Source organism: Coffea arabica, chromosome 2e (assembly GCF_036785885.1).
Source record: "Coffea arabica cultivar ET-39 chromosome 2e, Coffea Arabica ET-39 HiFi, whole genome shotgun sequence".
Taxonomy (NCBI): domain Eukaryota; kingdom Viridiplantae; phylum Streptophyta; class Magnoliopsida; order Gentianales; family Rubiaceae; genus Coffea; species Coffea arabica.
The window spans coordinates 62,245,986-62,260,134 of NC_092313.1; the positions used below are offsets into that span (position 1 = coordinate 62,245,986).

Sequence of the window (14,149 nt, forward strand, 5' to 3'; positions counted from 1 at the left end):
CGAATTTCCAAACTTTGCCCAAAACCAACCCTGAAACTGTCTCTTAAGCCAAAACAGCAACTTTGAGACAAATTTTGAATACCTTCCGTTTGGAATCATGGAAAAGTGTCTTCTAGAAACTTTTAGTACTTTGGCAGTAGTTTCCAACAGTACCAAGTTTTCCAATTTTAGACTCATAGAGAGTGAGATCTGATTTTTCAAAGTTTGCTTTTCGAATCTGAAATTTTCGAACTTAAAGGAAATTAAGGGTTTTGAACTCTCCATTTTCCTCCGATATTACTAGATCGTTTTACACTTGATTTCAAAGGCGAAAATCAGATTTCTCTTGTGTTTTTGAAACCCACTTCCGAGCCTCGATTATAAATAATCAAGGTTCAATTCATGAATTCTCCTTAGATTGTACATTAGTATAACTTTCTTTGATAAGTAGGGGTTCTAAGTAATAGTGTATAATAATTGATGGTTATTTGCTCAGGCGCTCAAGGGGACCTTCAAGAGGGATTCGGAGCGGACACCTAAACACTTGTTTGGGCGCTTACTCACTTGTTTTGACTAGGTGAGTGTTCCATATAGGAGTACGTAATTTCAATAAGTCTATGACATGCTTATTCCATGATCATTAAGTATTAAATGCTACATGTCAAGTATTTACCACATTCATGCATATTTAAGTAAGGTATACTTGAATTACGCGACATGAAATACTTGAATTGTATATTTACATAAAGTGTTTAAATGATTAATTATGCTATGGTTGCATACGTTGGTTGAAGTGAACCTCCTCGACTCTTAAGTGGTAAAAGTGAGAAACGGCCAATGGCGGCCTATTAAAATGACTAATGTCTACCAATTAACCGTGATTACTACCGTTAACCGTCAACCGTTAACCATTTACCGTAATTACTTACCGTTTTTCTATCTACTTGATTACCTGGTACTTGATTATTTGGTTATCGTAAATTATATGTTCACATGAAATTATCAAATATTGCCTACGTGTTTATGTGTTAATTGATGCCAATAATTGCTCATATGAAATTGTCCACCATTTTAAGGCAAGCGTGTACTTTATCTCACTCGACCTACCAAAAGAATAAATTTTTACCGTTCGCCAAGTTATTTGATTACTTGTGCATGTTGTAAGTTCTAAGCTGAACTTGGGCCCTGCCCTTGGTTACTGACCTACTCGAGTCAGGACTGGGTTCGGTCGGGTAGGTTGAAACCCTGGGCTACCGTTTCAGTATACTCGAGTATTACCACTGGAGGGATAAGGCGATGGTCAGACAGTACCATGGGGACCGGAAGTCATAAGGTGCAGATGACCGAAATGGTTCCAATGGAACACCGTATCCTTCAATGTGTGTTTATTTTACATAATGATAACCGTTTCATGCAAATGTGCCATACCTGTGATATGCTCAAATTACTCGTACAATGATTATTGTCTCATGTTAATATGCCAATGTGCAACCTTGAACCATACATGCAGTATGTTCAATTACTTGATTTATTTGAACTGCTAGAGTGTCTTGGAACCTCATTGGGCTGTGTAGCTCATTCCACGATTTTATTTTCCTTAACAAGGTTCGAGACCAAGAACGATCGTGAATAGTACTAGATAGCTTTCTTTTGAAAATTTAAAGTTGTATTATAGTGGATGACTGTAGTAAATATTCTTTTGGGTTGTATTAAGTTTGAGAACTGATTAATTGTAAGTGTGAGATATTTTGGAGTACTTTAATTATGTATTGAAATTATTTGAAATATTCTTGAATTGTGGATTGTAGTGAGTCATAGCGAGAGTTGGGCAGGCGTCTCGCGGATACCCTTTGGTTCGCCTTAGGGAGAAGTGGGGGCGTCACACATTAGCCAATTGATAGTTATTTGTAGCAATCTCCTCTATTAATTGTTGTGCTTCATCACCTAATTTGCCCATGAAAGCTCCTCCCATTGCATATCCACATGAGTTTTAGTTGGATATGCTAGTCCATTGTAAAATGTTTGTTCAATGAGCCAATCAGTTAGTTCGTGATGTGCACATTTCCGTTGCAACTCCCAAAATTGCTCCCAAGCATCATAAAATGACTTGCCTTCCTATTGGTAAAAAATCGTTATATCCGTGCCAAACTTAACAATCTTTCTTGGTGGAAAATATTTGTTCAAAAGTGCATGTGACAAATCATTCTAAGTTGAGAAAGTGATTGGTATGTGAGATTGCAACCAAACTTTGGCCTTGCCTTTTAATGAAAATGGAAACAATCTAAATCTAATTTCATCATCGCTTACCCCATTAAGCTTGATTCTATCACAAATTTCCAAGAAAGTAGCTAAGTGAGTATTAAGGTCCTTGGTCGCATTACCTCCAAATTGATATTGTTGCACTATAATGAGTGAAGGTTAAGCATTTATCATAAGTCTCACAATACTTGTTTTAAGCTAGTACCTCTAGGCAATGCAAAGTCCCTTAATACTCATCTATTTGCCTCCTCAACCATGACTTCTTGTGGTTGCTCTTGTGATGTTACTCCAATAGCCTTGGCTTCCAGCTTCTCTTAACAATGATGGATGTGGATTAGATGGAACCTAAGTAGTAGACACATAAAAGTAGTTATGCACTTAGATGGATTTGTTGCGCATCTCCTTGATCTTCATGAACTACCATTAGTAATTTCACCACGAAAGTATGAAGGCCTAATGTTGGCAAAAATCAACTCATTGGTGAAAGCAAGTCTTGATTACATTTGGAAGTGAAATCTCTAGTAGGACAAGAATGATTAGTGAAAATTTAAGAAGCCAAATCTTGAACTATTAGTGGATTATAGACCCTAGGACACTTGTGTTTAGTTGAGTTTCTCCAATTTCATTACTTTCATTTGCATAGGTTTTACATTGCTATTACTTTACATTTTATATGCTCTTGTTAGTTTAGATAATAAAGTGAGTTACAAGCCTTAGTAATTAGGCATGTTTCTCATGTGATCAATCCTACCACCTTACATACTACAAGCGCGACATGTATACTTGCAGCAAACGAGGGGTTCAGAATATAAACATTGAGTGCAAGTTTGAACCTCATCATTATACGTGAGTTATAGGGATACTATAATTTCATAAAACATGTTCTTGGAGAATGTGTGAGTCAATCACCACAACTTGAGGTTCTTTTAGTCCATTTTTGGCTTTAGATAAAAGAATAGGAAAGATACATGAATACTTGAAATGTAAGGATATGATAATATGTAAAACCATAGGGGAATTGTTAGTAATTTACTTATATAATAAAAATGGATAACTCTAAGTCTGGCAAGGATACTTAAACTCGGATATATGATGATTCAAAAATTCCAAAAGACTTATGATGTAAGACAAAGGCAGTGTGACAATTGCCCAGAAGAGTCTTCTCTCTCTCTCTCTCTCTCAGCCCTTTCAAGGCAGCATAAGATAACTATAATGGAGAAAGAACATACGATGGCTGCTATTCTTTCTATATTCTTTCTATAATATAGAAGGAACTTGACACATTCATTTGTAGAAGAAAAAGATTGATTGCAAGAACCGGTTCACTCTCATATTTTTATAGTCTTTATACATGATAAGGCTAAAAGATACATGATCACGTCCACAAAAAGCAACCAAGAATTTAGTAAGAATTAAAGAAAGAAAAGTAAACTTGTTTTGAAATGGATTAAAAAGAAGAAAAAATGAAAAGCAAAATAAAAGCAGTTATGAAATGTGCCCTATAACTGAAAGTCCAAATGTGATGCAACTGACACCTATGGAATCAAGTACATCTCTCTCCAACCTTCACAATAAATCAAGCTTTTGGATTATACAGCAATATTTGCTTGATCTGGTTTGCAACATTGTATCTGGTCCACTCAAGGTTTGACTGTTGGCTAGAAGAAATAGTAGGTTATGAGTTCAAAAGAATACGAAAAGCAACTTCCTATATCGAGAGGTAAAATTTGCACAAAATGGTAAGAACTTACTATGATAAGAAGTTGGTGTTTAATCTTCTTCAATTCTACTAAAACATCTTTCATATTCATCCTTTCTCCTGGAGATTCTCTACAGCAGTTCAAAGCCAATTTCATGATAAATATAACACATTTCATCTTATCGGTGAAATGCTCATCCTCTTGCCTTATTAAGTTCGCATCAATGACCTGAAATGCATCAGGGAGAGAATCTTCTACCCAACTTTTAAGGATCAAATCTCGTGAAAACATTTCATCAGTGGGCTTTACCCTTGTAAAAGTTTCCATCAAAACTATTCCAAAACTGTATACATCGATTCTTGTGGAAACTATCCCTTCTGATCCATACTCTGTCATAAGATTACAATAGTTAAAATAATTGAAATATCTGAAAGACTGATAAAAAACGGACAAACATAAAAGTAAAGAAAATGTAGACAGCAAAAGCTAAAAGATTAACCTGGTGCAATGTATCCCAGTGTTGCAAAGGTTTCGGTGTGCAAAATACTTTCTCCTTCACCAAACATTTTTGTAATACCAAAATCACTTACATGAGCGACCATATCTTCATCAAGCAAGATGTTACTGGGCTTCAGGTCACAATGTACCACAGGAATATTGTAACCATAATGGAGATACTCCAATGCACAAGCAACATCGATCATTATATTTACTCTTTGAATTAGATCTAATAAATAGTTGTGCGAGTACAACCACGTCTCAAGACTCCCGTTGGGCATGTATTTGAGCACCAAGGCTTTAAATTCAGGGTTGGAGCAACTACCAAGCACCTTTGTAAGATTTCGATGGCGTAGACTCTTTAGTACCTCACATTCTCTATCAAAACTTTTCAATGCACCTTCCACTTGCAAGTTGAATACCTTGATAGCCACAGCAATGCCATCACTTAGGATCCCTTTGTAAACAGAACCAATGCTCCCTTTTCCAATCAAATTGCTTTCACTGTAGTTATTAGTTGAGTGCAAAAGTTCATAGTATGAAAATCTTCCATATTTTGCCACTGACATCAACTCTGTTCCACTAGAAATGTTTGGTTTCTTCAACCATCTTAGAATCCATATTGTTATAGTAACTACCATCAATATTGCTGCAATACCTGACAGCAACATTACAAGCAGAAGCTTCTTTCTTTTGTTTGATTTTGTAATTGAATTACTTTGACATGGTGGAACACTAAGCCTTGGGTCACCACAGAGTGCTTCATTGTTCATGAATAATTGACCTGTAAAGCTTCTAAAGGGACCACCTCGAGGAATTTCACCACTTAATCTATTAAAAGAAACGTTAAATTCCTTAAGGTATTTGAGTGCTTCCAATGACTTGGGTATTGTGCCAGAGAGATTATTGTGTGAAATGTCCAAGAATTCCAAGTTCAACATGTTACTAATTGATTTTGGTATAGAACCCTGTAAATTATTTTTTGCCAATGAAAGAGTTTGTAAAGCTTGTAGCTCTCCAATTGTAGTAGGAATAACATCTGACAACTTATTAATCGAGAGATCTAAACTATATATTGCTTTGAGGTTCCCAATCTCTCGAGGCAGCGATCCACTAAAGAAATTTGATGACAGGCTTAGAACTTGGAGATCTTTCATGCTCAATAGCGTAGCAGGTATGGTGGATGCCAACCTGTTGGAGTCCAGAAATATCTGTCTCAAACTTGTCATATTTCTGAAGCATTCTGGAATACTACCAAAGAATTGATTTTGGCCTAATGCTAAGTACCCCAAACTTTGGAATCCACAAAAACTGTCCAAGACATCTCTTATTTGATTGGACTCTAAGTAAAACTCCTGAAGATTCATCAGCCTATTGATAGTTCTTGGGATAGATCCAATCAATTCATTATTTGAAAAATCAAGGTATAATAAACTGCTCAAATTGCTGATTCCGAGTGGGATGCTTCCTTTGATTTTACAATTGAATGCACCAAAATCTTCTAGAGAACTTGAGTAGTTAGAAAAGGAAGCTGGTAGAAAACCATTTAGAGGATTTTGATGCACCTCTAAATATCTCAAGGATCTACAAGTCGTCAAGGAAGTGAAAAAGCTTAATTCTGGAGATGAGGATTCACTTGACAGCCTATTGAAAGCCAAGTTTATCAATTGAAGATTTCTTAAACTTCCTAAAGAGCTGGGAATTGAACCTATGAGCTCATTATCGTCAAGCATCAAATCAACAAGGTTTGAAGCATTTGAGATGGAGTTAGGAATAACTCCACTTAAGTAATTCTGATAAAGAGATAAAGTCTCCAGATTGTTAAGCTTATGATTCATTGTCAAAGGAATAGTTCCTGAGAACTTGTTCTGATAGAGTTCAATAACTTGGAGAGATGAAATGTTAGAAATTTCTGTAGGTATGGAACCCGACAATGTATTATCACCTAGAACAAGCGTCTCCAATCTGTGAAGGTTCCCAATCTTTTCAGGTATTCCACCTATAAAATGGCAAAGCACTTTTGTGTTAGCACTAGTAAATAATCCACGTGCTTTGCACGTGAGTATAGTAATCCAAAAATATTATTTTTGTAGCTAATAAAATTTGTTGTGAAAGTTTTGACAATCTACCTCATAATATAACTTATGTGTATTTTTTAATTTCTCTAACTAATTTTGGCTGCAAGTATATTCAAATTTTGAACTCTTTGACCACAAGCTATTAGAACTTTTTTTTTGAGCTTTTATTGATTAAATTTGGATTGAACTTTAATAACAATTATTAACACTATCATGTTTTACCAATGGTGTTGTGATTTCCCTTAAATTATAAAATTGCACATTTTTGTATAGTTCAAAATCATGTTATTAAAATGAAATATATATGCACATATCAAGTTTGGGAGAAGCAAATCTAATTTGTAAGTGTATTAAAATTTTAAAAGGAGTATTAGAATGCAACATGAATTGACTTATTAGATCTTTATCATTTTGATTATTGTACTATACATCTACTTTTCCTTCCTCTGATGCATTCGCAAGCTCTCTTATCGGTCTAGATATGTCTTTTTCCGATTGAAAGTAAAATCTATGATAAACCTTCTACTAAAATTATTAGATTTTAACAACCGAAAAACTAAGATTTGGATAAATTATTAAACACTTCCTAAATAGTATTTGCAATATCAATACTTATGATTACTAATTATTTAATTGTAGACTTACAATCAGTTAATTACTTAAGAATAAAATATATGAATGGTATTTCTTTTTTCTTTAGCTTGAGTTTTCTACAATTTTCATTTCATATAAAACCTAATTCTCTGGAGGGTAGATGATTATTATTTATCATGTTATAGGAGTTGAATTAGTTAGCTTTTTGATGAAGTTCTTTAGTATGAAGTGAGCTGCATTACTTTTTAAATTTTTTTGCACCATTTTTTGAATTGTCTACATATATATTTTTTTGTATATGAACTCTCTGTAATTATTTAATTCACAAGGGTATGTTTAATCCATCATATTTAATTATTTCTGTGTGAATGTTCATTGTCATCAATTGAGATTTCATTGACTGCAGTAGTTGAGTATTCTCTTTTCCATTTATCTTCTATTGTTTTTATAATTTTGTTTGAAGACAATGCAACATAAAGCACAGACAACAACTATTCCTTTTCTACACTAATCTGATAAATGGCATGTTCAATATGGATACGTTTAAATTAATCCATAGATTTTTTTTTGGATTTTTTCCTTTTTGTCTTAGACGATAAAACTCTAATTGTGATATCAAAATTAGTTAGTTGATTGTAGGTGAAATATAAGAAAATTTTTTATTGTTTGCTTGGATTTGGGTGACATGAATTGTCATTTCAATTGAAACTAAATTGTTTGCATGTTTGTTAGTTGCATGAACATTTAAGTGCTTTCTTTTATATCATGTTAATTGTTTAGCATTTCAATTTTTATATGAATTTGAATGGGATAAAGTGAAGTGTAATATTCATTGAATTTGGACTATTTACATTTTATCTAAGTGTTTTTCTTATTAATAGAGAATGTAAATTATTCATAATGCTCAATCATTTTGGATTGGTTATTTAATTTTTAGTTAAAATTCATTTGATTGAAATAGTTGGGTTTTATATTTTACTTTTTTTTATTTCTTCATATTGGTAAAAAGTGCATAATTGTGAAATTTTGTTCGTGATATTTCTATGAAAATATACAAATGCATAAGGGCTCTCTTTTTCTTGTATGTTTCTCTTTTTTTCCAAAGAGTATCTATTTTTTGAAATTGATTTTTTTTTTTACAATCTCAAATAATGACTAATGAGAAATTTTTCATGTTTCGATTAAAAAATTTTGATATGTATAATAATTGGAGATGTTGTCCAAGGTTAGGTAAATAGTTTTTAATTATAATTACCAATACTATTGAGATGTAATCAATTGGAAAATTTTATTTCTTTTAATTAATGTTACATTGAAATGCAATAATTCTAATTAAAAGACAAGAGGGTAATTTAGGGATAACAAAAATTAAGATAAAAAAGTGCTTACACTCCCTAATACCAAGATTCATACTTTTTATATAATAATGATAATGATAATGAAATGATAATATTGGTCCTATCCAACAAGGCTCTAAATTTAAAAAATAGATATTAATAGAAGGTTATAGGACCTCCCTGATCCTTCTATTCGTTGCTTCAAAATTGATCTCTCTGAACATTAAATCCATTAGAAAGAAATGCTGATATCAATCAACTGAACATAAGCCCAAGCATCCTACGTACAGATCATATTGATGTTGAGTTTTAACGACCGTCTACAGAATGAAGACCTTATGATTAGGAACTAAGACATACCTGTCAATTTGTTGCTTTGAAAATATAAACTCGTCAACCAAGCTAAATTCCCTATTTCCATTGGAATTGCACCTACAAAATTGCAACTTTTGTGAGTTTGATTTGATTTATAATGAAAAAATATAGTAACAAACAATGATGTGATTTTTGGACTTTCAAATGCATTAATTAGAAACGATTGTGTTCCTTTTACCCTATAGCCAACGGTTTAAGCAATTAAGGCCATGTAATTAGAGGTTTGGCATACCACTCAATTTGTTGACGGCAAAATCTAAAATGGTCAGCATGGTTAGATTCCCTATTTCATTTGGAGTTGCACCTGCAAAATTGCAACTTTTGTGAGCTTGATTTGAGTCGTAACGAAAGCACATAATAGCAACATTAATGAGACTATTGAACTCTCCAAATGCAATAATTGGAAATGATAATAGAGTGTCTATTACATTAACAAACAAAGAATATAGAACTAATTACATTTACCTTCCTTTTTTCTAAGGCCTTTTTTTTATATTTTTAATATAAGTGGGAGGGATCAAATCCACTCCCTCTTGCTTACACTTCCTCCCCGGGATCATCCAATCCATCTGTCTCCCTTGCATTCACCTTCTTTGAGGTTTAACCAAATTATAGATCACACCTTCAATTTTGGCAACATTATGGCCACCCTTGTCAGTGATTAAACAAGGAAAATTAAACAGAGCTTTTTTCCTATTAAATTCCTAAAAACAAGCGCTCCACGAAAACAAGAAGCAACTTCCATGTCATCCCAAACTATTGAGAGATTATTAAAATTCAACAAGGATTTACATAAAAGAAAAAAGAAAAAGAAGATGAAGATAGTAAATTCCAAACTATTCAGGAAATGGTTGCATACCTAATTTGTATATAGAAAAATGAAAAAACCAAACCCATAATTATTTAGCAAACAAATGACCACGGGATTGTGACAGATATAGTTGTTATATTTCTTCGATAATTTGGTGTATGCTTTGTATTGAAACATTAAATTGATGTTCATAAATAAAATTTTTAAGTACAATAAAATTATATAAACGCACAACATCTTATGCAAAAAAAATATATATATATATACAACAACTAGACAAGTATATGAAAATCCAGTAGTATGTCGTGAACGCAAGCGGCAATTGTTGTTTCCTATTGTTTTACTTGTATTTTGAGTCATTTAAATATCGCTATGTTCAAATTACATTGCAGGCCAACATTAAAGTAATTGTGAATTCTTCTGCGTCCAGTATCTCTTCAAAAGAATTTCATCCAGTCTCTTTGCATACGAGCATCGATTTAGCGTAAACCAAACCGTAAGGATGCAAATTTATTTGTTCTCATCTCCATTTAGCTGTCAGTCTGTCATACACATCTATCCTCAGCGCGGACAAACAGCACCCGTCACCCATTTAGGCCCGTCAATGGGCCGGGTTCGAGTCGAAATTCATTATTCTAGATCCGGACCCGGCATATCATACCGAACCCGAATCTGACCAGTTTATCCGACGGGTCTTGGATCGGGGTCGGGTCTATCCGAAAAAAATTATCAAAACTTACAATTTCTAATAAAAATGAGAAAAAAATATATTTGTAAGCTAATTTTTAACTACTACCAAAAAAACCAAACAAGAAAAGAAATCAAATTGATTTTACTCAAATACATCACCCCTAATCTAATTATATTGATAAATATATATATTTTAAATTATTAATCCATTTATATCCGGATTCGGATCTAATACAGGCCAGAATATTATATTCCGTATCTGACCCGTTTTTTATTTGACAAAACGGATTCGAATTCGGATCCGGATAACGGAATTAAATCTCTACCCGTACCCGCAAAAATTTCACGCATCCGATCCGGGTCCGGGTCTGAAAGGCCTACCCCATTCAGACCCCGTAGAAGAACGAGAGAGGGGCAGGGACGGTAACCGTCCCTGTCAGTTAATGGCCAAGATTTGGCCAACGAAATTTGTAAAGTCCAGATTTTAACATATGTGGGACTCACAAAATATTGTACTAGTGTTACTCACTAGTGTTACTCACTATTGTTCTAGTGTTATATCGTATACAAATAATATTACACCGTGTGCAAAATGCACACAAGCTTCCGGAATGGTTGCACTGACAACCGTTCCAGCCCTGGGTCCTAGAAGAACAGAACAAAAGGGGCGCACCTTAGAGGGGCATCTTGGTCATTTACTGTTCGAAGGGGAGTGTATCATAACATAATTAGTCCTCATTTCTCTCTCTTCTTGATGAGTCGACTCCTTTCTTTTTCTTCCCCTCCTTCTCTTGCTCTGCCTAATTCTATTCTTAATTCCTTTTCTGAAATAACTAAATTGATCTCTAAAGACTTGAAGGCTTGACACTGCATTTGACCCTGGTCCAACAGCCATCACTCCTGGCCCCTACTGCAGCATCTTGCTTTTCATCTTAGTTGTTGCAAGCCTCCAATCCAATGGATTCCTACTCTCGTACAACTACTTGGTTCAATCCACCTCCTTCAACCTTAGGTCGGCCTTTTGTCGGAAAGTAAACCCCCAAATCCTTCAACTATTACTCCTTCTATCTGATTCCTAAATCGTCTACCATTACCATAACTTGCCAAATAACAACAATTACCCTGCTTGTTCTTCAACTACGCCACCAAGTTGCTCCTACCTCTGCTCACCTTCCTATGGATCTGTATGCGATAGTTTACTGGGGTGTGTGTTTGTGTGTGTGTGTGTGTGTGTTTATATATGTGTGGTAATGTCCATAGAATGGTGTTTTTATGTGAAAGTTACATGAAGATGGTGATAAAGAATGGGTCACATGATGAGAAAATTGTAAGGGGAAAGATGACGATGGTGAATTTTTTTTTTTTTTTTTTTTTATGTTTTGAGAATTTCAGGTTGCCAAGGGTATTTTATGGCCTAAATATCAATTATCAAATTTAACTTCGATTATCTTTTGCTCATGAACTTCTCAGACTAAGATTTTACTTCAATGGTGGAAAGATGGACATGGGAGAAAGGATATGTTGGTAACAGAAAACTTGGTTGAATAGAGAGAGAAGAAAGGTGGGGCTTCAGGGTATCATCGGAGTTGTATTAAAAAATAATGCTAACATTAATAGTCATAATATAACGGTTCATCTTAAGAGTTTGTTAGGCCTCAGACGGTAAAGGCGTTTAGATTATAATTCTGTTTGGATGTGGGACATTTTGGTAATACTGACAAATTTTAGGGTCTATCTTATAATTTGATCAAACTTTGGAGAGGTGAATTGTAATTAACAAAAGAATATATGCATAGTCATACTGAAAAGTGAATGTCTATGTGGGTGTATGTATGTATATCCCAAAATCCAATTACATGATTGAATATTTAAGGTTGCATTTTTTATTTGCATGAAGTCTTAGAGCATCATCCACAAGGGAGAAAGGAATGGGTTGAGTATGGAGAAAGAAGAGTATAAATGAGAAGTTTGAATTTAAAACCTCACGCTTACACTAAAAAAAAACTTCATAAAAATTGATCCACGAGGAAATGTCCAGAAAAATCACAAAAATAAAATGATGGTATAGTTTTTTTTTTTTTTTTGTAGTAAAATATGCTAGACTCACCAAACTTTTCAAAAGTCTCATTTGATCCATTGACCTATTTTTTATACCAAATTATTTACTAAATCTTTTAAAAGTCTCATTTTATCCAATTAGCTATTTTTTTTACTAAATAGCACACTAAATTTTTAAAGCGGTTCATTTTTTTTTAACTATTTGTTAAATTTTGTTATTAAGGCAGTTGCAAGTTTGCTATTTAGTTAATTATTTGGTACAAAAAAATAGTTTAGTGACTAAAATGAGACTTTCGAAAAGTTTAATGGATTATTTGGTAAGAAACATAGTTTAGTAGATGAAATGAAACTTTTAAAAAGAATGGTGATATCTGACGTACTGTTCTTTGAAACGTCCATACAAAAGAACAGGGGCATGAGCTTAATATACAATTATAAACCATATACAAGAAGAAGTATAAGCTTAATATATAGTATTTATAAAATAGGAATAAAATTATTACCTGTTAAATTGTTACTCCCCAGGTATAGTCCCTCCAGCATTGTCAAGTTCCAAATTGCCTTAGGTATGGATCCACTTAAATGGTTCGAAGCCAAGGAAAACTGCTGAAGCAGTGAACACTGAGATAATGTTGAAGGTATTTGACCAGTCAAATTATTACCTCCTAGACCAAGCCAGGTAAGTTTCTGAAGGCCGTGACAGATGTTGTCTGGAAGAATGCCAGATAACCTGTTGCTCATAAAAGAGATGGCTTGCAACGAGGAAATATTGGAGATGTGGAGAGGAAACGGACCCGAAAGCTGATTCTGCTCAATAATCAAATTCTCCAAATTATTAAGATTCTGAAATTCTATTGGAACGCTCCCTTCAAGGGAATTGTGTGACAGCCATAGCGTCTCCAAGTTTGACATGTTAGAGATGGAAGGCGGGATAGAACCCGTAAAGCTGTTGTTTCTGAGAGAAAGGTATTGGAGTTTGTGTAAATAACCAAACCAGGAGGGAAGCTCTCCACCGAGATTGTTGATTCCAAAATCAAGGTGTCTTAATCGGCGCAAGTGAGCAAGCTCACGAGGCAGTTCTCCATGGAAATTGTTTCTCTTAATGTCAAGGGAAACAAGAAAGGACAGATTCCCAAGTTGAGGAGGTATAGTACCAGCAAGGTTCATGTCTGAAATATTCAGGGCAGTCACTCGGAGGTGTCGAGAGCCACAGGTGATCCCCATCCAATCACAGACGAAGGAGGTGACGGACCAGTTTTTTGCCAAGATTTTCTGAGATTCTGAGGTGATCATGCGATCTTTAAAAGCAAGAAGAGCTGATTGATCAGCTGTAATGTTACTGTTGCTGGCTGCCATGACGGCTAACCACGCTAAACTAAAGATAAGGCAGAAAGAGTAGTAGATTTTGTTCATGGTTCAATTTCAGATTTCTGAGCTCACCAGGGCAACTCAGTAAGAATTGGTGTCAAGTTTCACCTTATATATATATAGAGAGAGAGAGTAGACAAGCATGGGAGTCAGTAGCTAACACATTCTTAGAAAAATAAAACCAAATCAATGGAAAAATACTATTGTAATGCTGACTTTCCTGCTAAGTTCCAAACATGTACTATCAAACAATAAATGGACGGATGGACCTTCGGGGAGGGCCCTCCATCAAGTCATTTTTAACCTCTTATTGCGTTAGCAGAATGGCACGTCGCTGTTGGGTAGAATAGTCCTTGGAGACTATAGCTTCAAGGCGAGGGTGTCTGCCGTGCAAGACAGCTC

General features: G+C 34.4%; 1 protein-coding gene across 3 annotated transcripts; it reads right to left on the reverse strand.

Moving 5' to 3' along the window:
* Positions 1-3,525: 3,525 nt before the first annotated feature.
* Positions 3,526-13,915, reverse strand: LOC113732630 (uncharacterized). 3 transcript variants are annotated; one of them, XM_027258545.2, is made up of 6 exons: positions 12,883-13,915; positions 9,053-9,124; positions 8,806-8,877; positions 4,438-6,435; positions 3,990-4,327; positions 3,526-3,889 (listed from the first exon to the last, which is right to left on the reverse strand). In XM_027258545.2, exons 1-6 carry the CDS (start codon positions 13,790-13,792, stop codon positions 3,815-3,817), a joined length of 3,465 nt encoding a protein of 1,154 aa, XP_027114346.1. In that variant the 5' UTR covers positions 13,793-13,915; the 3' UTR covers positions 3,526-3,814. The 3 variants fall into 3 exon arrangements, with proteins under 3 accessions (XP_027114346.1, XP_027114347.1, XP_027114345.1); XM_027258546.2 differs by having other exon boundaries at positions 3,526-3,896; XM_027258544.2 differs by having other exon boundaries at positions 3,526-4,327.
* Positions 13,916-14,149: the final 234 nt, after the last annotated feature.

What these genes read in the sequence shown, in the direction of transcription:
- LOC113732630 (XM_027258544.2), bottom strand. Translation starts at nt 13,792, where the DNA reads ATGAACAAAATCTACTACTCTTTCTGCCTTATCTTTAGTTTAGCGTGG. An exon ending in GGGGAGTAACAATTTAACAG is followed by an intron (nt 9,125 to 12,882) that starts GTAATAATTTTA and finishes GCAATTTTGCAG; the next exon opens with GTGCAACTCCAAATGAAATA. An exon ending in TGCCGTCAACAAATTGAGTG is followed by an intron (nt 8,878 to 9,052) that starts GTATGCCAAACC and finishes GCAATTTTGTAG; the next exon opens with GTGCAATTCCAATGGAAATA.